Source organism: Juglans microcarpa x Juglans regia, chromosome 8D (genome assembly GCF_004785595.1).
Source record: "Juglans microcarpa x Juglans regia isolate MS1-56 chromosome 8D, Jm3101_v1.0, whole genome shotgun sequence".
Classification (NCBI taxonomy): Eukaryota; Viridiplantae; Streptophyta; class Magnoliopsida; order Fagales; family Juglandaceae; genus Juglans; species Juglans microcarpa x Juglans regia.
The window spans coordinates 35,293,076-35,312,969 of NC_054608.1; the positions used below are offsets into that span (position 1 = coordinate 35,293,076).

Sequence of the window (19,894 nt, forward strand, 5' to 3'; positions counted from 1 at the left end):
TTTTGTCTCCTTCAAGGACATTTTTTTAGTTTTGTGTCCTTCAAGGACATTTAAAAACAAAACAAAACAAAGAAAGTAAGGTAACCCTTTCTTGACGTTTGAAGCTTTGGCAGACTGCTAGAGAGTGATTCCTCTCAGGTCATCTGCTACAAAATCCCAGATCTAGTAAGAAACATGAAAATATCCAATGATTTCTGTGATGGGATATTAGCCTCTGGCTCTGCAGATATATATAAATTGACATATATCTGCAGAAGCTAATGATTTCTGTAATGCTATTTTGTAAAGGTTACACTTTGCTCAGACAATGGCTCTACAGTGCCTGTTTCTTTACTGTACCAATTCAGTCAAAGTATTGCCAAGGAAAAGTAGATGGAATTCCCACGAGAAATTTCTCAAAGACAGGTGTGATTGTGAACAAGACACCGCACCAACCGTGCGGCCATAGAACACTTCTTTTTAGGTAAAAAGAAGGAAGATTTCACTTGAATTGGATTTTGCATTAGTCCAAAGAGTTGGAGCTTGTTATCGATCTGATATCTATTACCATAATTGCAACAAAAAGTCATTACATAAAGTAAGCACCTCTGCTTTCCTTTCTTCCTTACTTTTATCTCTTTTACTTGAAAATTAAAGGAAACATAATTGTGGGTTCTCCATGTACAATAAAAAAAAAGGGCTCTGCTAACCTTAAATTTGGAGCTGCTGTTGATAAATTGAAGGCACGTTTGGAGTTCCTGAGGGCCACAAGCTCTGAGGGGTTAAACATCTAGTCAAAATATTAGGTGGGTGCAGAAACTAATGAATCAAAGTGGGTATGCTATATATACATTCTACAACACAAAAACATCAATCATGCAGAGTGGGTGGAGTTTAGTAAAGTGATTGAAGGAAGGGACCCTCTTCATCGCTTTGTGCTCTTCAGAAATCCTCTTGGATTACTGTTTTTGTTTTCTTCTGATCAAAGCAACTAGCATGGTATTGGTGGCAATCGCAAGATCAAGAACTTTAAATCACATTCTAGACCTATAAAGACCATGAGTAAACCTTGATGCAGTCTTAAACCCCAAGTCATTATTATTAACCCAATTAGTATTGTTGATGACTTAACATCTCCACTCACAATTGATATATTTAATTGAATAAACAAATTACTTTAGTTTAGATATTGCTAGATGCAGGGTTGCGTAAGAAAGCTTGCTCACTTTTGGATCCGTTTGGATACAAAGGTGAGATGAAATCATCTCATCTTATCTCATATAATTTCAACTAATAATCTCACTACTATTCACAAACCCTCTCAACTCATCTCATCTCACTATCCAAACGAGTTTTAGTCAAAGAAGTAATCAGTTAAACTCTTTAGCATTTATCACTTAGTTAAATGTAGAATCAAAATTACCTCTGACTTGAAAATGTTCGACTAATCAAAATAAATAAATGTTCGACACATCAGAAGTGGGGTTAAGGGGGACTCGAGGGAGGAGGCATTGATGGACAAAAGTTGGCTTATGCAACACACTAGTCCCCTAATTGTTGTTTGGATAGTAAGAAACTGGTAAAGGAGACTAAGGAAATGTAATGAAAATATGATCAATTTTGAGGATAATCCAACCTCCGCAAGAAAGAGAGATGAGAAACGGAACCTTGTGTTAAATTTCTCAATGATGTATTACCAGGCTCATTAACAGTATTTATACAGTGAAGAAACGGAGTTAGCAGTTGACTAATGGGCCTAACTAACCAAAACTAAACAACGGGCCTTGAACAACTCTAAATCAAGCCCACCAACTAGGACTCCGACATACACAAGAAGCTCTTGCTCTTTTGTATTTTAGACGCATGACATTTACAAAAGAAAAATGATAGTTATAATTGAGTGTGCAAACGCTGTGTAATCATTTTAAAAAAATAAATATATACGTGACTCACATAAAAAAATAATTAATTTTTTAATAATAAATCTCTTTTTCAAAACAACTACACGACACTTGCGCTCTCCACGACTAAATGTAACATTACCCCATACATATACTTCTTAGTTATTGGGAGAGATTATGATTTTTTATTTATTTGTAGTGTCAAGGGGATTATTAATATATCATGGAAGTATGGAAATCTTTCTGTTCATATATCACTTATTTTTAAATGTCAAACTCTCTTTTGTGAAGGGTATATTCTACATATACTTGAAAAAATTGGAAAAAAAGGACCCCAGTCAATGTAACGGCATTAGATAATTAAAGAATGTTGATACATGAATATGTCAAGCCTCCAAATGTACAGCAGAGTCGGGCCTCAGCTTGTTTAGTCGAACAGTACCAAGAATGTACTCAGGTAACTCTGCCTCTTCCTTTGCCTGCAAACAAGCAGCTTTCAATATCCACCCCAGTTGTGTATGATACGCAAGTAGCCATTGTTCATGGTGAAGAAATCTAGCTTTGGTGCATCAATCATTATGTCAACTGATAAAGAGATCTATCAATAATTTTAATTGTGCACTACGTGGGTCTTGAACCACAACCTCACCCTCCTCCATCATGTTCTTAAACATCGAAGATTTTAAAAATGATTCGCCTAGCTTCCATTGCCAACATATGTGACGGCTGAATTGATGAATGTGTTAAAAAGATTGGGAATAATGATTGACTAGATCTACTTTCAATCAGTCACCTGAATCACAAGCAGAGCCACATCTTAAAGGCGCCCCTGGTTTGGATAGAGAGATATTTCCATCTCATCTCATCTCATCTCATATCATCCCATCTCATCTCAATATCCAAACACCACAAACACAAATATTTTTTAATTTCAAATCTTCAACTTTTTTATCTAATCATTACCTAATTATTACAACTTTCCCAAACTTCCAAACTTCCAAACAAAACACAAAAAACAATTCAACTTTTTCAAATCTTAAAACAAAAATAATATTAAAAATATATATTCTAACAATATTTTAACTTTATAATATCTTTATTTAACTTTTTCTCTCTCGTTTTCCAAAATCCCATAAAACATTTTAACTCATCTCATATGAACTCAAATATCTCACTACTATCCAAACCATCTCAACACATCTCAGTTCAACTACTTTTGTACCAGTAGAAAAGTAGTGTATCACGAAAAGAGAATTTTCTCCCAAAATATATGAAATCATAGAGGTGAAAACCTCCATTGACATTCCAAGAAGAACAACTACTCAAAGTCCAAAACCCATTCAGAATTTCGAACACAGCAGAAGATGAGTACTTGGGAAAATAAAACCAGCAGAAAGGGACAAACCTCTATCAAAATTGCCAGGTCCACAACTATACTTGTGACATATCCAAGAACAAGGCCAATGACACTCCTTGCTACAGAGGATGAACCAATATCCACATCAATCTGCATAAAGGAGTTTTTGGAGTCATTTTTCAAGGAACCTAAACAGCAACCAGCAGAACAAGACAGAATGCAGAAGCTTGCATTCAAACAAATCAGCTAATTTAATAAAACTTTGGCATGGAATACACCGTGGAAGCTAATATATATGATGTTTTTAGTAAATCACTAAGAGGTGCCTGCATGTGTGTGGCAAGTTATTCACAAAATAAAATTTGGAAGAGGTTACACTTGTTATAGATGCTAGAGAGGGGAAAAGGACAATCCTAAAAGCACGCCTACCACCAAACCCAAGCAAGAAATAAGATATGACCAAACCCCAAGTACCCATGCATAGCAACACATTCAAATATATGAGGATCTCTCAGATCATGACTTAAAAATCCACCACCAATACTGGAACGGTCACTTCAAAAAGCATCAAAGAAAACCCAGAGAAAGAGATCACAGGGAGTGAAGGTGGTTTACTGGAAATAGAGAGGAAAGAGTGTAGAAACACATGCAAGAGCACTCAATTTGTTTTTTGATCATTTTTATAATAAGTAAATTCTCAAAACTAGTTTCCATCAAGAGATTGGAAGATAATGGAAGAATACTTTTGAAATCTTACCTCCAGAAAGTTGTCTTGTCTGAAATATTTGCAGGTTACAGCTTTCCCCAATAAGCAAGCTTTTGTTCCGACCGCACGCTTGACCATCCAATACCCCTGTAACCCTTAACAAATTATTAGCTCCTCAATGCCATCAAGGGCAAAACTTATATAAGCCACTCAGATTCTGCAGAATCTTTATTCATTGAGCATTTAATACCTCCACAATACTCGGAATTAGTTTAAATCTTGCATCCCGAAACATGTCATTTCCATCCACAAATCTAGCAAGCAATGATCTCTGTTTTATGGGTCTGTCTGCGGCATAGTAAAGGACCAAGCTATAGTTTGGTTTAGCAGGAACCTGGAACAGAGAAATAAGCAACATCGATCATTATGCTATTGCAAATTCAGTTCCATGTTAATTCCTCTTCCATTTTACGCTACATTCAGGCTCATCTTTGCACCAGAACAACACCCAAAATATTTCAGGAAATCCCTCAAATGAGTTCAAAGCATCAGAGACCCTCAAATTGGATCTTGTACAAAAAATACTTTATTGTGAGAATTATAGCAAATTAACTACAATTATCTTTCATAGAACTGGAAAGAATACAAAAATCTCCTTAGTTACTAGTATTAAATTGGTATTATATTTTTTTATTCAAAAATTGGTATTATATTTCAAAGGAGAAAAAGAGACTCGAAGGTATTCATTCACATACCTGGAGATTAATGACAAGGATGAATGGAATCTTTTTTCCAACTTCTGACTAGAACAGAGAACAGAGAAGGGAACAATTAGACACAAAAGACACTTTTCAGATCAATAGCCAAGAATAAGAAGCTCAAATATTACAAAAATCATCAATCCTCAATTGCCAGACATTGCTACTATAACCTAGATGACCAAGATTTTTCTTAATCATGTCACCTCAACATCAAAAATAAGAAATTGTATGGATATAAACATATCAGAGAATGTTGAGAAAATAGTTGTTTTTGCTAACAAATTAGAGCTTACTCCATATATAGTTATGGATGCTTTAAAAGAAAGACAAAAAGTACGTGAGAACTGTATTTCTACCTGAACAAGACACTTGGGATGAAGTGCAATGTTATCTATGCGTTCATCAACTTTGAACCAATCAACGGCTATGAGCTTGAGAAGAGGGTCTCCTCCCATTACCTGAAAAGAGTCCATATATTCAATTTAGCTACAATTGAACTCGTAAATAGCTTCAGCATGAAGATAGAATGAGTCACACATCATTCTTCCCAGAATTAAAGTAAACCGCTTGTGTATGCTTTCCCAGAAGCAACGCATATGACTATTTACCACAATATTTGTAATGGTTTACAAAGAAACAAACAAACTATGATATTTAATACTTAATCCAGGCTTTATTAATGATCAAAAGAGGTGTTTCCCTAGTACACGGTGTATATATCAGATACACCTAACTAGAAACAGAAGAAAAGGCAAAAAATTCCTGGATACATTAAGATACTAAAACTTAATGATCCATAAACAGAACATGAATTAAGACAAATAATCCTCGAAAAAGAATAACCCATGTTTTAAGAGTCCTGTAATGAGCTAGAATGTAAGAACAAGACAAACTTATGGTGACTATTAAATACCAGAGCAAATGAAATTGTTTATATGTTCTTTTGTTTATTAAGAATGATTTAAAGTCCAACATCTATAAGATAAATGATTATGTTTCAGACCCCTAACAACCTAGCACCTTTGAACCTTAATGCTATTCAGTGCAGCAGATATCAAAATCTTAAAGTAGGATGCAACTCCACTCTTACGTTAGCCACTCCTGGACTGGAAAAATAAATAAATATGCCATGCCATGACAATTCGGCAACTAGCTCATTCCTTTAGGTCACATACCACACTTCATATGCACCACTTTCTTTACACATCCAGATCATGCATTCTTATTATGGCCACCAGATTAATTCCAAGTCTGGTAGTCATGATAAGCATTTGAGCGCTGAGATGGAGTTTCATGATACACCACCTAAAACCTGAGAATTTTAGCTGATCGTGCTATAAATAATGGCTCACCATGGAATGATCTATGACACATCAGTCGGCATTGCAGCCAGATGGTCTCGATCTATATAGATAAAACCATTCAGGAAGTTCTAGTTTGAAAGAGCAAAACCTACTCCTCTGATACAGAGCTATAACAACAACAAATGGGTAGAGGCTAGGTAAGCAGATTTACAAGGAGAACAGCGAAATGTCAATGCCATTTATATTTATATCATCACGTGCCATACCAAAAACAGAATACGAGAAGATAAACGGATTACTATGGGGCCAAAAAAGTATAGATAACTCAAAACTTACCTTCGAATTATCTTTCAGATAAGTTTTTCCTCTGATCATAAATCCCATACCACTTGGAGAAGTCCAACAGTTTGCGTCTGTGTCATCCTTTCCTCTATGCAATGAACCTTGAAACTGGAGAGGATTGATAATGACAGGAGTTACTGTGGGGTTCAGTTCCTTATTTGCATCTGGAGCTGCATTGACAATGACCAAGTGCTTCGGCATTGAGTACTTTGCAATTGAAGGAAAGAAAAGACAGATTACAGTTTTCTGTTTTTCAGCTATACGTAGTAATACAGACAGAAGTAATACATTAGTTTTCTTCTTTAAAAGAATAAGTTCCTAAAGTATGAGTCATCAGAGGATCTTATTATGCTCAATGATACAAAATATAGATTCATATATAAGGCAAACAAACAAGGAGCATCCTACCATAATTCATTGGCATATAACTATAATCTCCTTCAGATAAACTAGGACACTAATCTCCTCTTATTATAAAGGAAAGAGTTAGCATTAGAAAAATATTCCAGGTAGGCCAACCTTGTCTTGGACTACCTCATTTTGAGATAGAACTCAACTGGAGATTGACTGTCATGCGAGAACAATAGAGAAAATTCTAAAATGGATTTACTCCACATTAAACGTAGGCAACAATAATATAGAGTAGCTAACTGATTAATGTTTCTCTTGAATTAAAACTACTTAAATGGTGGACCTGAAGTTCGGTGCAAAGCTAAGCTTGTGATTGCCCATGAAACATTCTTCAGCTTCACTTTCATTTCCTGACAAATTTGAGAGACAGATACTGTAACGTTATAACTGATAGTATCTATATATGCACAAGTTGCATTCAATCAGACCCTATTTTGTATGTAAAAGAGGCAGAAACTGAAACCTTCTTTTCATGTTCACCATTGCTGCTCTCTTCATCTTCTGATGATGACGAGTCATCAGCAATTGCATCATAAAACTCATCCTGCATTTCTGCATCCTCATATTCACCAATGGACATAGAAACATCACACATTTTTGAATGGACAACTGTGGTGGCAGATTCATGTTTGAAAGCAGGGTTTGCTTCAATGTATTCCTTTATACCTGATCCATTCAGCCTTAAAACATAACTACCATTTAAAAGAAACATTTCTTTTAAGATAAGATCGATGAAATAAACATTTCATCAACAATCTGAACAATAAATCTTAATAGGTATTGACCAATCTTGTTGAGTTTATGGATGGTTGATGCTAATACTGCTTGATATTGATTGGTGATGGCCAATTATGGGCATTACCTGCTAGGGCTGGGCGGCAGGGCACTGGCCACTGCCCACCCCGTCAGGCCAGGACGAGGGCCCCTGTCAGCAGACTGGGGGTTGCAAGTAGATGCCCACACCCTTTTGGTTGCCGGGGGATGGGGCCTGGGGTTTACCCCATCCAACCAGCCCTAAATTATATATATACATATATATATATATTTTAAAAAAAAAACTCGTAATTATAAAACAATGTCATTTTGATGTTTGACTAAGCATATATAGCTACAAAACCCTATATGTCATTCTCTCCTCTCCTCTCTTCTCTCTCTCCCTCCACCGTTCTCTCATCTCCTCTCTCCTCTCCTTCCCTCCATCGTTCTCTCCTCCTCTTCTTCTCCTCCACTTTTTCTTCTTGAAGCTTGTGATTGTGAGACACCCACGGGCCACGGCATGGCCGTGGGGCTAAGGCCACAAATGGCCATGGGTTTGCGAAGACACTCACGGCCACGTCGTGGTCTTGCCGGAGCAGAAGGTTGTGTTTTTTTAAAGATGATTTTTTCGATCTGTGTTTTGTAACTGTGTATTTTTTTGTTGGATGAAGGATCTGTGGATTTTAGGGATAGATCTGTGTGGTGAAAAATCTTGGTTGGTTTTGGATTTTGTTGTTTTGTTGTTTTTTTGGTTAGTTTTGGATTTTGTTATTGTTTTCCGATTGTGTTTCGCCATGGGTGGGTGGTGGGCAGGGTGGGGCGGACAGTCATGGGGACCAATCCACCCCCTAGCATCCAGAGGGGTGAACCCACCCATGGGGGAGGTGCCAGTAGGGCTATAAATAATTCAGTCCAGACCGGACCAAAAATTTTGGTTAGGACCGAATTCTGGACGGGTCGGTCTCGGTCCCAAAATATGTGAAACGATGAAATTCAATCTGGTCCAGGGGTCTACAAATTTCGGACTAGACCGTACCGAACTAGACCGAACCCCAATATATATATATTTTTTAAATATTTTTAATAATTTAATATATTATTTTTATATCGTAATTATATAAGTTAATAATGTAATTTTCATCTAATTTATTATCATTGACCATATAAAATATTAAATAATATATGCTATCAATTACTAATAAATCATAAATCATGTGATAATTTAAGTCATTATATGTAAATAGTTAATACATTCATACATGTCTACTATTTACACTTAATTAAAGTAATTAAGTTTATTTTTAAATACCTAAGTTGTAAGCAAGCATGAATAATCTATGTATAATGAAATTATTTGATATTCAGGAACCATATATAAAATGTATGACATTATTAATAATTATGCATACTAAAGAGTAAAGTCTAAGTTAGTAAGTAGTAACTATCAACATCATAACTATAATTATAGTAAAATATTTTTTTTAACGAGTTAGTTACAAAATCCACATTAATAATTCACTTAATTTTAATTTAGTAATTTAAATAATTTTTTTTATTAAATTATTTGAAAAATTGGGCTGGACCGAATGGACTGGACCGGACCGGACCAATAGCTACCAGTCCGGTCCAGGGAAAATGATGGTCAATCACCCCCCCGCTACACAAAATCCACAAAATTGTTATGTGTGCCAGATTCAAATCTGTAGGGTGAGGAATAACGGGAAAAGTCACTATGATTCAACAACAATTGACATTAGTACTTGCACTTGCTGACATCAGCAAAAAAAAATACTCCAGCTTAGATCAGCGACCAAAAGTATGTGATTAAAATTTTCTTTCATTGTTCTGTGACTTCTTCTGCATTATAATGTTCTCTAATCATTCAACTGATGTGGCAACTTGTACATCAGGCTGCTTTGTGTAAATGTTTAGTCAAAGAGAAAACACCTAGCAAAAGCTATGCAACACAAGAAAGTATTTGTATGAATCCTTGTTAGAAGTATTGCTATTGTACTTGGAAATGATTTAAGATCATGCCATAGAATTATCGCCTCTAGCAGTTCCATTACCCTGTTGTTTTCCAAAAACCACTTAAAAACATTTCCAAACACATATCAGTTGGTAAATTGGTATGTTGGTTGTTGTTAGTAAGGTGTACAAGTGACGAATGTCTTCGTTTACAAAGGTCGGGGAAGAAATTATAGAACTTTAGTCTGAGCAAACTTGAAAGTATTGAGACCAATGAAGAATCTCACAATGTTGAAATATCCTTGACAGCTCAAAATTTTTCTAAAACTGATCGCAGACCAGATTGCAAGGGATCATATATGCTTAACAGTCTTGAAGCTCACCTGACTTTAAACCGTTATGACAGAAAGTTAGACAATAACAAGAAGTATACGATAAGCAAACCTGCCACTTGACATAGTATTGCATAAGGAACACTCTTTTCAAACTTTGAGAAGTGGTTTTTCTTCCATCCGAGCCAGTGTGAAGAATGTATCTCCAACATTTGAGTTACAAGACATCTTGGAGCATTCGAATCCATGGGTGTGTTTAAACTTCTAACCTCCCAGGTAGATGCTACAATTAAAAACAAAGAAAAAAAAAAGAAGAGAAGACAGGTTAATAAAGGATTAACTCTCTTTTTCTACTGGGATGACATTATTTTATAGTTGAAACCCAATATTTACCAGCGAACAAGAAAAGAAATTCAAAATACATAATGGAGAGGAGTTTTCTGGATAAGCCATGAACAGTGAACACAGATTTGTCAGTAAAATAAGTTCAAAAAATGATTATAATAGCAACAGAATAAGCCATATGAACGGAATAACTTCCAACTCCAAGGCAGCAATCTTTACTACAAGGGCATATTGTAGGAACGATTACAAAAGCAACAACCTCACTGAATCCTACCACTAGCTGGAAGCAAAAGTTGAAAACTTTTGCAAAAGAATCTGGCGTGTCAGATGTTTATCAAATAAATAATGCAACCTGTAATTGTCTAATTGGTTCATTTAAGATTGAGGGGCAATAAACTCATATTGAGTCTGGAAAAAGGAAAAGCATGTCATCATTGCAGCTAAAAACAATGCAGGGATTATGAAAGTTTTTCAATGAATCAAACAAAATATCTTACGATTAATTTTTGTACGACGATAACCAGATCTTGGAGGCTTCTTCTTATGTACTGTTGGAAATTGCAAGATAGCTGCATGAACAAATGCATGTCATCTAAGTACACAAATTCCCAGCATATGCAATCAAAAGTACCAAGGCAAACAGCATGATTCCATGTACTAGAATGAAGCCAAAGGTCATATCATCTCAGACAATACGAGTTAAGAAATTTCAATGACTTTCTTTTACACCATATTAATAGTTTAAGCCCATTGGCTTGTGGCATCTGCCAATAAAAAGTAACCCATCCAAGGATTAATTTAGGTTCCTTGCGATGGTCCAGGACAAGGCGGTACTTGTGATATTTCAGGTTGGTCCTAAAGACCATTAAGTATGATCCGTTCTTCCTTCAAAGCCATATGACCATCCATTCTTGTGAAAGAACATGTAAGGAATAAAGCAGCCTCAGAGTGAAGGACACAATAGAAGTACAATATAAAGGCCACTAGAATTTTTAAGTAAGCATCAGAGATGTTCCAATACCATCTGCTCCACCATGCCCCTTATATTTTGGAATCAACCTATTGCTTTATATGGAATCAGATTAACTTACTATATGTTCCATCTTGTCCGTGAAACCATTGCCTAGAGAAGATAAAATCTCTCTTGGAATGCCACCTGCCATTCAAGATTAGCAAATGATTAAGATTCTTCTTTCAGTTATCATCATAAGTTAGACAGCTGAACCACAACCAGGAAAAGTAAAAAGCCCGCAGCTATCAATGACGAAAGTGCAAAACCTCTAGTAGTTTGAGGGTGCAAAGTACAAAACCCATTTGAAGATAAATTTCCACCATTTAGTCCACAATTAGTGTCACTCTATCATATTCACATCTGGATTTATTCCTTATTTTTCCTCGACATTATGATTTCCCTTATATTTATTTTTTCTTAATCTGGTATTCCCTCACTAATAAAAAATTTAGTTCCATAAAGCATCCACCAGCCTTATTTACCCAGAACTACACTGAGATCTTGACAGTGACTTTCAAATCTCAGGCTGAAGACCGTGAGTTTGAGAAGTGATTGACACATTACACGCATGGATACTAGCGTTTCTTCCTTACTCTCCAAGTAGTATAGGCTGATGACAAGGAGCGGACTACACATCATGGGAGTTGGTGATTAATTGAAAAGCATGAGATTCACAGGCAATCATGTGTTTATTAGCAGTTTTGAGAATCCCTCTTTTAGCAAAAGTGCAAATTTCAATCACACGACATTGTAGATGCGCCACTCCATCAATCTAACCTTCCCCAAGAATAACCTGTCCAAGTGGTCACTTTGAGGCTTTTCTTGGCCTCTACTTTCATTACAGCATCATTTATACTCCTACATTCCACTAAACCGATATTCTGACTTGGATTAAAACCCACATCTTGTTTAGTTGACTAAAGTATAAGATCCATAGACCTTATACACCAAGAAATCTCTTCCCAACTATGTGCAGTAAGTTCAATGCAAAAGGGGCAACACTCAATGCTGATCTTTGGTGTAACCCATTGCAATTGGGATGAACTTCCTAGGCTATAGAGATTTAACTTAAAAGTGCTCTACAACTTTTGGACCAACAAAAAACAACAGAAAACGTTATTAGCATGCATCCAGGAAAAAGTCTATAAACTAAAATCAGCACTGGTAGGAAGGCCTGCACTCGCAATGCCTCATGCTTATTCTGTTATTCATATCATAAAGCACTTCACTATAACATAGGTCAAAGTGAAGGGATTCATTCTATTAAACCCACATAAATCAACTTCCCTTGAAACCATCCATATACACAAATGTGATATGGGAGTTAATTCAAGTAGAAAAAGAAAGACTAGAAATGGCAAATATAACAGTGCAATGCATGATTTCACAACAATCTAACTAAAACCATGTTATTTGAGGAACATAACAGCTAGATATATCTGATGAGATTACCGCGTAAGATATTTTGGATCAAATATCCCATAGACAACATCATAATGCCCATCATAAGAATCTAACAGCTCCAAATCACCTGTCAACATATCCCACCTGCAAGGATAATCACTTAAGACATTGTAGTTATATAGAACTCAAAAGGTTGTATTTGGGCATTGCCTAGTTTCATTCTATTCAATAAAGATTCTTACTTATCAAAAAACGAACTCAAAAGGCAAGCAACTTACTCATATCTCTGATGTCGCTCAACATTTAGGATCACTTCAAAAACAGTATCTGCAGTTGCATCAACAACACCAACTGACTTCACAAGAACACCTTTACCACTCTACAATGAGTAATAAGTAATTGAGGCAATATATCTGGTTGATGAAAATTCTATAACTTATTCAGTCCCACAGAAAGAAATATCAGAAAATCTTGTTCCATATCCTTACTTTTTCTAGGTTTCTCTTTAAATTTAAATGAGTTACACTATATTTCAACAGCAACTGAATTCCAATATTACAACGATATATAACAATTTGGAGGCTAGCTCAGTACTATCACAGTGAAAGCCAAAAAGTGGCTAACAGTAAAGTAGAATAACAGCTACATTGAAGATAAGCATGCAAGGAGAGACTGTAAGAATTTTCAATTTAGTAACCCAATTTGCCTAAATTCAATTAAAGCAGGAGGCATTTGCATATAACTAATAATGGCCTTATCTATGAGGAAAATTAGATTTAAATATCACAAATATTATACGGCCTTATCTATGAGGAAAATTAGATTTAAATATCACAAATATTATACGCTAATCATTCTAATAGGCCCCATGTGATACGTCATTCTGATAAGTTATAAGGGTAGGTGTTCCATGGGATCCCACATGGCTTGCGAATGAGAAGTTCTTGCTCTTTATAATGTTCCAATGAGGCTTCAATTGCATCATTGACTAGTCTTTTTGGAGTATATGCCATGTGGCTTGGGCTTTCTATTGGGCGTTATACCCCATAATGCAGAAGCAGCGAAAGAAGTGACATATCCAAAGAGAAATAAACTAATATCTTTCAGAAAGCAGCGAATGGAGATTGATTCCTAAAGAAGGAAAGAATGTTCCTCATGTGAATCAGAGGAGTTTTTCCCCTTGTGTATTTGGTCATGTGGTTTGGACACACGTCATTCACAAATTTACCCTTTGTTGGTCTAATATGCTGTTATAATGCAAAAATAAACACATATAATTTTTTTGTCTGTCAAACAAACAAATGCCTTGAGCCTCTGTTTGCTTCAACTGAAAATCATTCCAGGTAACATTGTTCTTCTAATGAAATTCAAGGCTAGGGAATGTGATTTTCTAATCTCTCGAATCGAAGTTAACAATCAAGAATAAATTAACAATCTAGATTTATGTAGCGCTTTTTTAAAATGTATTTCCCAGCAAACCAGAATTAAAGTTAATTTAGCGAGATGGGAACCGACATGCTTCTTATCCCATTGAGAAAAAAATATTATAATAATAGATACCTTGGAATCAGCAACATCCTCAAAGATCCTAACACCTGAAATAAAAAAGAACAAGAAGGATGTAGAAGAGATATTAAAGAACCAAAATAACTTTTCAATAGCATAATTATTTACCAAATGATGTATCTAAACAGTACTATATTCCAGAATACGATTGATTATTTCTTCAAACTGACCCAGCAACCAGCCCGTACATATAACTTCTTTTTTTTATGAATAAAAATTTTATTGAGACAAGTAACAAGGCAAAGCTAAGTACACAGGAAGTATACAAAAACTGAACCTATTACATGTCAGGAACTAGAAAAAGAAGCAAGAAAATCATGGACACTAGTTCCATTAAATACAATGGCCAAAGCCCACTGAAATAAGGAATTAAAGAAAAAATATCTAAGTTAATCAACCGAGTGCTCCTTATCTTCAAAGCATCGACCATTCCTCTCTACCCAAAGTCCCAAATACACCACATAAGGCATAAAGGTATCATATTCCAAACAGCAGCAATTTGCACATTACCCCTTAATCCTCTCCAACAAGCAAAAAGGTCCACCACCCTCCAAGGCATCACCCAAGCCATACCACACCTTTTGAACACTTCATTCCATAACATCGTGGTCACATCACAGTGTAATAATAACTTTCCCTGCTCTTACAGTCTATACATAACGTCTTCGACTCTAATCAAACATTATGTGTGGTATGTGCACATCCACATGTATTGAGTGCGTGCATGGTTAAACTCATTCGAGCATTAACCCTATCTTTTTCAACATACTATCCCAAGACACTATTTAAACTTCCACATTGTTTTCTCTTCTAGCCTCTGATCATGGTGACAGCTCAGACACATTCAAGTGAGGCTCGCCATTTTGACAATGCGATATGAGAATTTGCACTACAAGAGTACTTGAATTGTGGACCTCTGGCTTTTTCATTCACACAGAGCCAACAGACCACGGGAAGGATGGTGAAACATGTTATAATCATTAGTATTAGGCTAACCAACAGGATGAATAGTTCTGGTTGAAGACAAAAATGAAGTCTTAATAAAAGACCGACCAGGAAAGGAAGGAAAAAAGGTTAAAAGAGGAGAATAATTCCAGAAAACGTATTCTATTAGGTTGAGAGGAATCACCATTAATTGTTCGCACACATTTCCACTCATGTGCCTCAACTACATCTCCACTGTCCCTTTCACCGTACCGATCTGGCCTAACACTAGATCCCAAATCAGAAGATTGGCGTAAAAGTGTCTCTGGACCTGCAAGTAACAGAGATAGAGATATTATGCATTAATATTGGTAGATAACAGATTTCAACACCAGCAATACGGAATAATGATATATACAATATGTGTTGTAAAATACCATTCACTAACTAAATAAATCATAGAATTAGTAGTATGATAGAAACCCACACAGAAAAAGTTACAATTATCGCAAGGAAACTGGGTAACAATGCAACAAATGAGCTTAAGGAGATCAATGCGCCCACTCATTTGACACAGAGATACTGTTGATAGAATAAAATAACATAAAATGAAGTCTGGAATAAAATCTCTAATAGTATATTTGCCACATCATGCAAGTAATTTTTTAATAAGCACAAAATCTTGGAAATATAAGTTCAAAATTGTTGTCTTTTCACTCGAATTCAAATTCCCTTTCTGTGCCAAATGAAGGGGCAGCAGTAATGTCTTCAGTATGACATATCATATGCCTATATTAAAAACATAAAGAAAGCAAGCCATGCACATGAAAAGTCACCTTGCCCAATTCTTATAAGGTTTCTCAAGCCATGTGCATACCGCCTCACTTTATGGCGATGCCCTTCCAGATTGATCCTTCCATAGTTTAAAGAAGTTGAGGCATTAGAGAATAATAAATGAGAGAAAATTTCGGATAACAGACAATTCAAGAACCTGTAACATATGCATGCATAGAGAACACATAAAGGGAGGAGGATTCCACCACCGTACGGGGGGACAACAATAAAATATTGACAAAAAAGCAAAATCAAGCCCAACCTCTATCCTAGCCTATTTCATCATTAGCTTCTGTTAGGATTGTAACATATGATCCTGGAAAACTCCATTCATAAAGAAACAATGATCTCAGCTTGTTTTGCATTTTAACAGAACAATGTGGCAGGGGGAATCAGCTAGCAGTTCCGTCTCATTCATCAATTATGATTCAAACCCTTTCTGGAAATCCATTTAACGCAGCTAAAGTACTTAGTTAAACTGTATCATCAATTGATTAAAAATAAGCATACTCGGTCTCCATGTTCAGTTTGTTTCTGGCACTACCTCGTCTTGAAAGCTCATACTCAGCCTGTTAGAAGCAAAGGTTTGGAAAGATGAATATAAGAAAAAATGAGTCAATATCATTTACATTTTGAGAAATGAGTCATCCACAAAGGGATCTCACAAAAGTAAATTCAAAAATTGATATGGCGGGACATGATACATCAGATTTTAAAGTTCTTTTTATTGTAAAGTAGATATAATGTACCAAATCAAGACACGTTAGTTTGCAAGTTTACTTTTGTAAGATCCCTTTATGGATTTGGCACTCCTCATTACATTTGTTATACTTTATAAAAAAGTTATGCTTTTATGTCACAAGGAACACCAAAATGTGTAGATTTCTCGCTGGGAAAAAAAGGAAAAGAAAACAGCAACAACCACTTTCTAGTTTTGTACCTGTTGCTTGGCATGGTCAAATGCATCCATCCACTTTCGGGCTTCTCCAGCTGTAGCACAAGCAATCTTGAAGGAAAAAGAAATCCAATTAATTGCTAGTCATTTCCACATAAAAGAAAGAGGGATCCAATTATTTTTTATTAATGAGCTTACTAATTTGCTTTATTTTTATGAACTTTTCGTTCTTGATTGCTTGTATTTGAGTTGGGTGGGACACAATTGTGAAAATAACCGGTTTGGGATCCAACTAGGAAAGGGGTGTTTTGCTGTGAAGTCTTTCTACAATGCTTTATGTGCCCATGATAGGTCCTCTTCCCTTGGAAGCTTATTTAGAGGAATAGGACCTGCTAGAATAAATTTCTTCCTTAGGACAACAGCTTTGGGGGAGATTCTTACCCAAGATAACAAAGTAGAGCATTGTATCAGGTGATCAATCCGTGCTACATGTGTCAGAAGAATGGAAAGACAATGGATCACCTTCCACTCAATTGCAAGACCGCTAGTGTTTTATGGAACAAGGTTTTTGGCCTAATTGGATTAGAATTAGTAATGTCATTCATAGCAGTGGATCTCCTGGTTTGTTGGGAAGGGCAATTTGGTAACATCTGTGTGCACCGATGTGGAGGATGACATCTGTTTATTGTGGTGTATTTGGAGGAAAATAAATCACGTAGTTTTGAAAATTGCAAAAATCGGTAAGTCATTTTATTCTCAATACCATGTATCATTGGATGCTGATCCACAATAGTGTAGCTTGTTATATTTCTACCTTTCACGAATTTATAGAACGTTTTCCAGTTAGCTAAATCTCTTGTAAAATTCTTGTATATGGGGTTTACAACTCTTTCATATTAATCAAATTCTCTTATTCCTAAAAAGGCGATAGTTTTTCAAAACCAAATAAAATGAAACTACAAACTTACTTCTCCCTTTTTTGTCTCATCCAATCGGTTGTAAAACCTTAGAACATAAACATCCTACAAAAATGAACGACATTAGCAGAAAAAGCTTGCTTCCTTTATCTTCTTATGATGGTAAGAAAAAAAAAAAATCATTAATCTGGAAGCTGTTACAGTTCAAGAAAACTGAAAGAAAAGAAAATAATATTTTTTTATTGGCACCAGGTGTCCAAGAACAAAGAAAAGAAAATAATATAATTAGTGTCAAATAAAATATCGATACATATTTACTAACAACAGAGATGACATATAAATGTGGTAGAGCATTACTCCACGGTTGACCTTCCGACGCCCTATTTCCTCCACCATAAGTGTGGGCCCTACGACACCCTTCCTAATGGGTTGCTGCACCAAGAAAATGTTGGACAAACAGTTCAAGTATCAATACAAAAGAAAAAGTTGAAAAAACATACATTACGTTTTTTAGCAGGAAAAATAATCAGACCATAATTATGTTTGTTAAAAGTATTTAGTAAATATCTCTTTTTCTTATTTATTTTGGTTAATTACTTTTTGCTTCTAATCTCTAGTGATATCGAAACAATCATTTTCCTTTCTCTTGGTTTTGCTGGATTGGATTTAGACATTAAGTTAAACTTGTATAACCGGAAAATTCAGCGTCGACACTACTAATGCTGCTATTCCAATCTAAAAGAAATCAACGCGTCACCACAGAATGCAGATTCCTTAACTTGATAATATCATTAGCATTTTCTTCCTTTTCTTATTGCTAAAAACTAGTTCTGCACTAATATACAGTAATTCAAATTTGGCTAAACTAATTAGGACTTCTACAGACTTGAAGTTTAGCTGATATTGAGCATCTTTCTGTTCAGCCTTCTAGCTCGTCTTCAGTCAACATCTCTTCTTTTAGACTACAAGTATTCAATTGTGTCAGATATATGCAAAACCCTAAAAAAAAAGATCAGAAAGAAGAGAGAGAAGAAAAATTTAGCATCAAGACTTAACACAATTTGTAACATAAGCCCTCACTGATAATCACACTAACAGTTTCTTCTTCTATATTTTTTGCTTACGAGATTTCGGAAGTTCATTGAACACCAGACTAAGCCCCAGACACACACAGTCTCCCGTCCCACACATCCCATATAAAATATTGGATGAATTTCTGGGGTGACTGGAAAACGTATAAATCCTATTTAAAATTCAATACAAATTCGCTCATGCCACATTCATCACAATCCTTCAACAATTCAATCTCCATGCACGCGAGCTTCCTATGGCCAATCTTATTACTTAAAAAAGACAGAAAAGGCAAAAAAACCCGAAGAGTCGCATTTGATCCGTTATTTTTAAATTTGCATAAAAGCCAAAACTTTAAAAAGGCCGAAAGAAAAGGAGAAGGGAAATGGAAAAGGGTGAGTGTGTTATCTTACAATGCCAGGGCTCTCGTGGGGATTGCGCTTGTACATCTCGACATACTTTCCCCGAATGAAGAGGAAGCGGAGGTGGCAGTACTCGCGCCCGATCGAATTCACTCCCAGATGGTAAACACACCCGAAGTACTCAAATGATCCTCTCTCTTCAGATCCAGCTCCGGAGCTGGAGCCACTTGACCCGTCCTTCTCGGACCGCTCACTCCCGGACTTCCCCAAAGACGTCGTCTCCATAGACAGAAAGCGGCGTCGTCTCGTCCTCGGAGGATCTCTGAGGCGGAAGGAAATGGAACCGAAGGCTGAAAGAGAATGAGAAGAGAAGAGCCGGAGATGCAGATCGCTGAGACAGCGTTGCGCTTTTCCTGTTGATACCGTATTTATTCCAATTTTGTGGTCCCGTACATAAAAATCAAAAAATGAAGTTAATAAAATATAATTAAAATATAATTTATAAATATTATTATTATTTTAAAATATTAAATTATTTATTATATTTTATATATCAATTTAAAAAAATTATATTGATAAAATAAGATGATATAAAATATTTTTAATACCAAAAAAAGATTTAAATGAATAATATTGAGAATAAGCCTAAATAAACAAATTTTATATAATTTTTTTTTTATAAAAAAATAGATTTTACTAAAAAAAAAAAAATTATTTTACATTTCATCGAAACTACCATCTCCCCTT

At 35.6% G+C, this 19,894-nt stretch overlaps 1 protein-coding gene across 5 annotated transcripts; it reads right to left on the minus strand.

Annotated features, from left to right (window-relative positions):
• Positions 1 to 2,110: 2,110 nt before the first annotated feature.
• Positions 2,111 to 19,583, minus strand: LOC121242559 (protein ENHANCED DISEASE RESISTANCE 2-like). 5 transcript variants are annotated; one of them, XM_041140437.1, is made up of 22 exons: positions 19,199 to 19,570; positions 18,072 to 18,146; positions 17,766 to 17,819; positions 16,843 to 16,908; positions 16,413 to 16,471; positions 15,905 to 15,981; positions 15,274 to 15,399; positions 14,139 to 14,173; positions 12,857 to 12,957; positions 12,627 to 12,722; positions 11,254 to 11,318; positions 10,660 to 10,731; positions 9,930 to 10,100; positions 7,225 to 7,427; positions 7,045 to 7,111; positions 6,345 to 6,520; positions 5,061 to 5,162; positions 4,699 to 4,746; positions 4,194 to 4,337; positions 3,995 to 4,090; positions 3,286 to 3,387; positions 2,111 to 2,359 (listed from the first exon to the last, which is right to left on the minus strand). In XM_041140437.1, the coding sequence occupies exons 1-22, from the start codon at positions 19,430 to 19,432 to the stop codon at positions 2,267 to 2,269; spliced, it is 2,262 nt and encodes a 753-aa protein (XP_040996371.1). In that variant the 5' UTR covers positions 19,433 to 19,570; the 3' UTR covers positions 2,111 to 2,266. The 5 variants fall into 5 exon arrangements, with proteins under 5 accessions (XP_040996371.1, XP_040996372.1, XP_040996373.1 ...); XM_041140438.1 differs by lacking the exon at positions 10,660 to 10,731 and having other exon boundaries at positions 19,199 to 19,583; XM_041140439.1 differs by lacking the exon at positions 2,111 to 2,359 and having other exon boundaries at positions 3,281 to 3,387; positions 3,995 to 4,098; positions 19,199 to 19,571.
• Between the last annotated feature and the right edge of the window lie 311 nt (positions 19,584 to 19,894).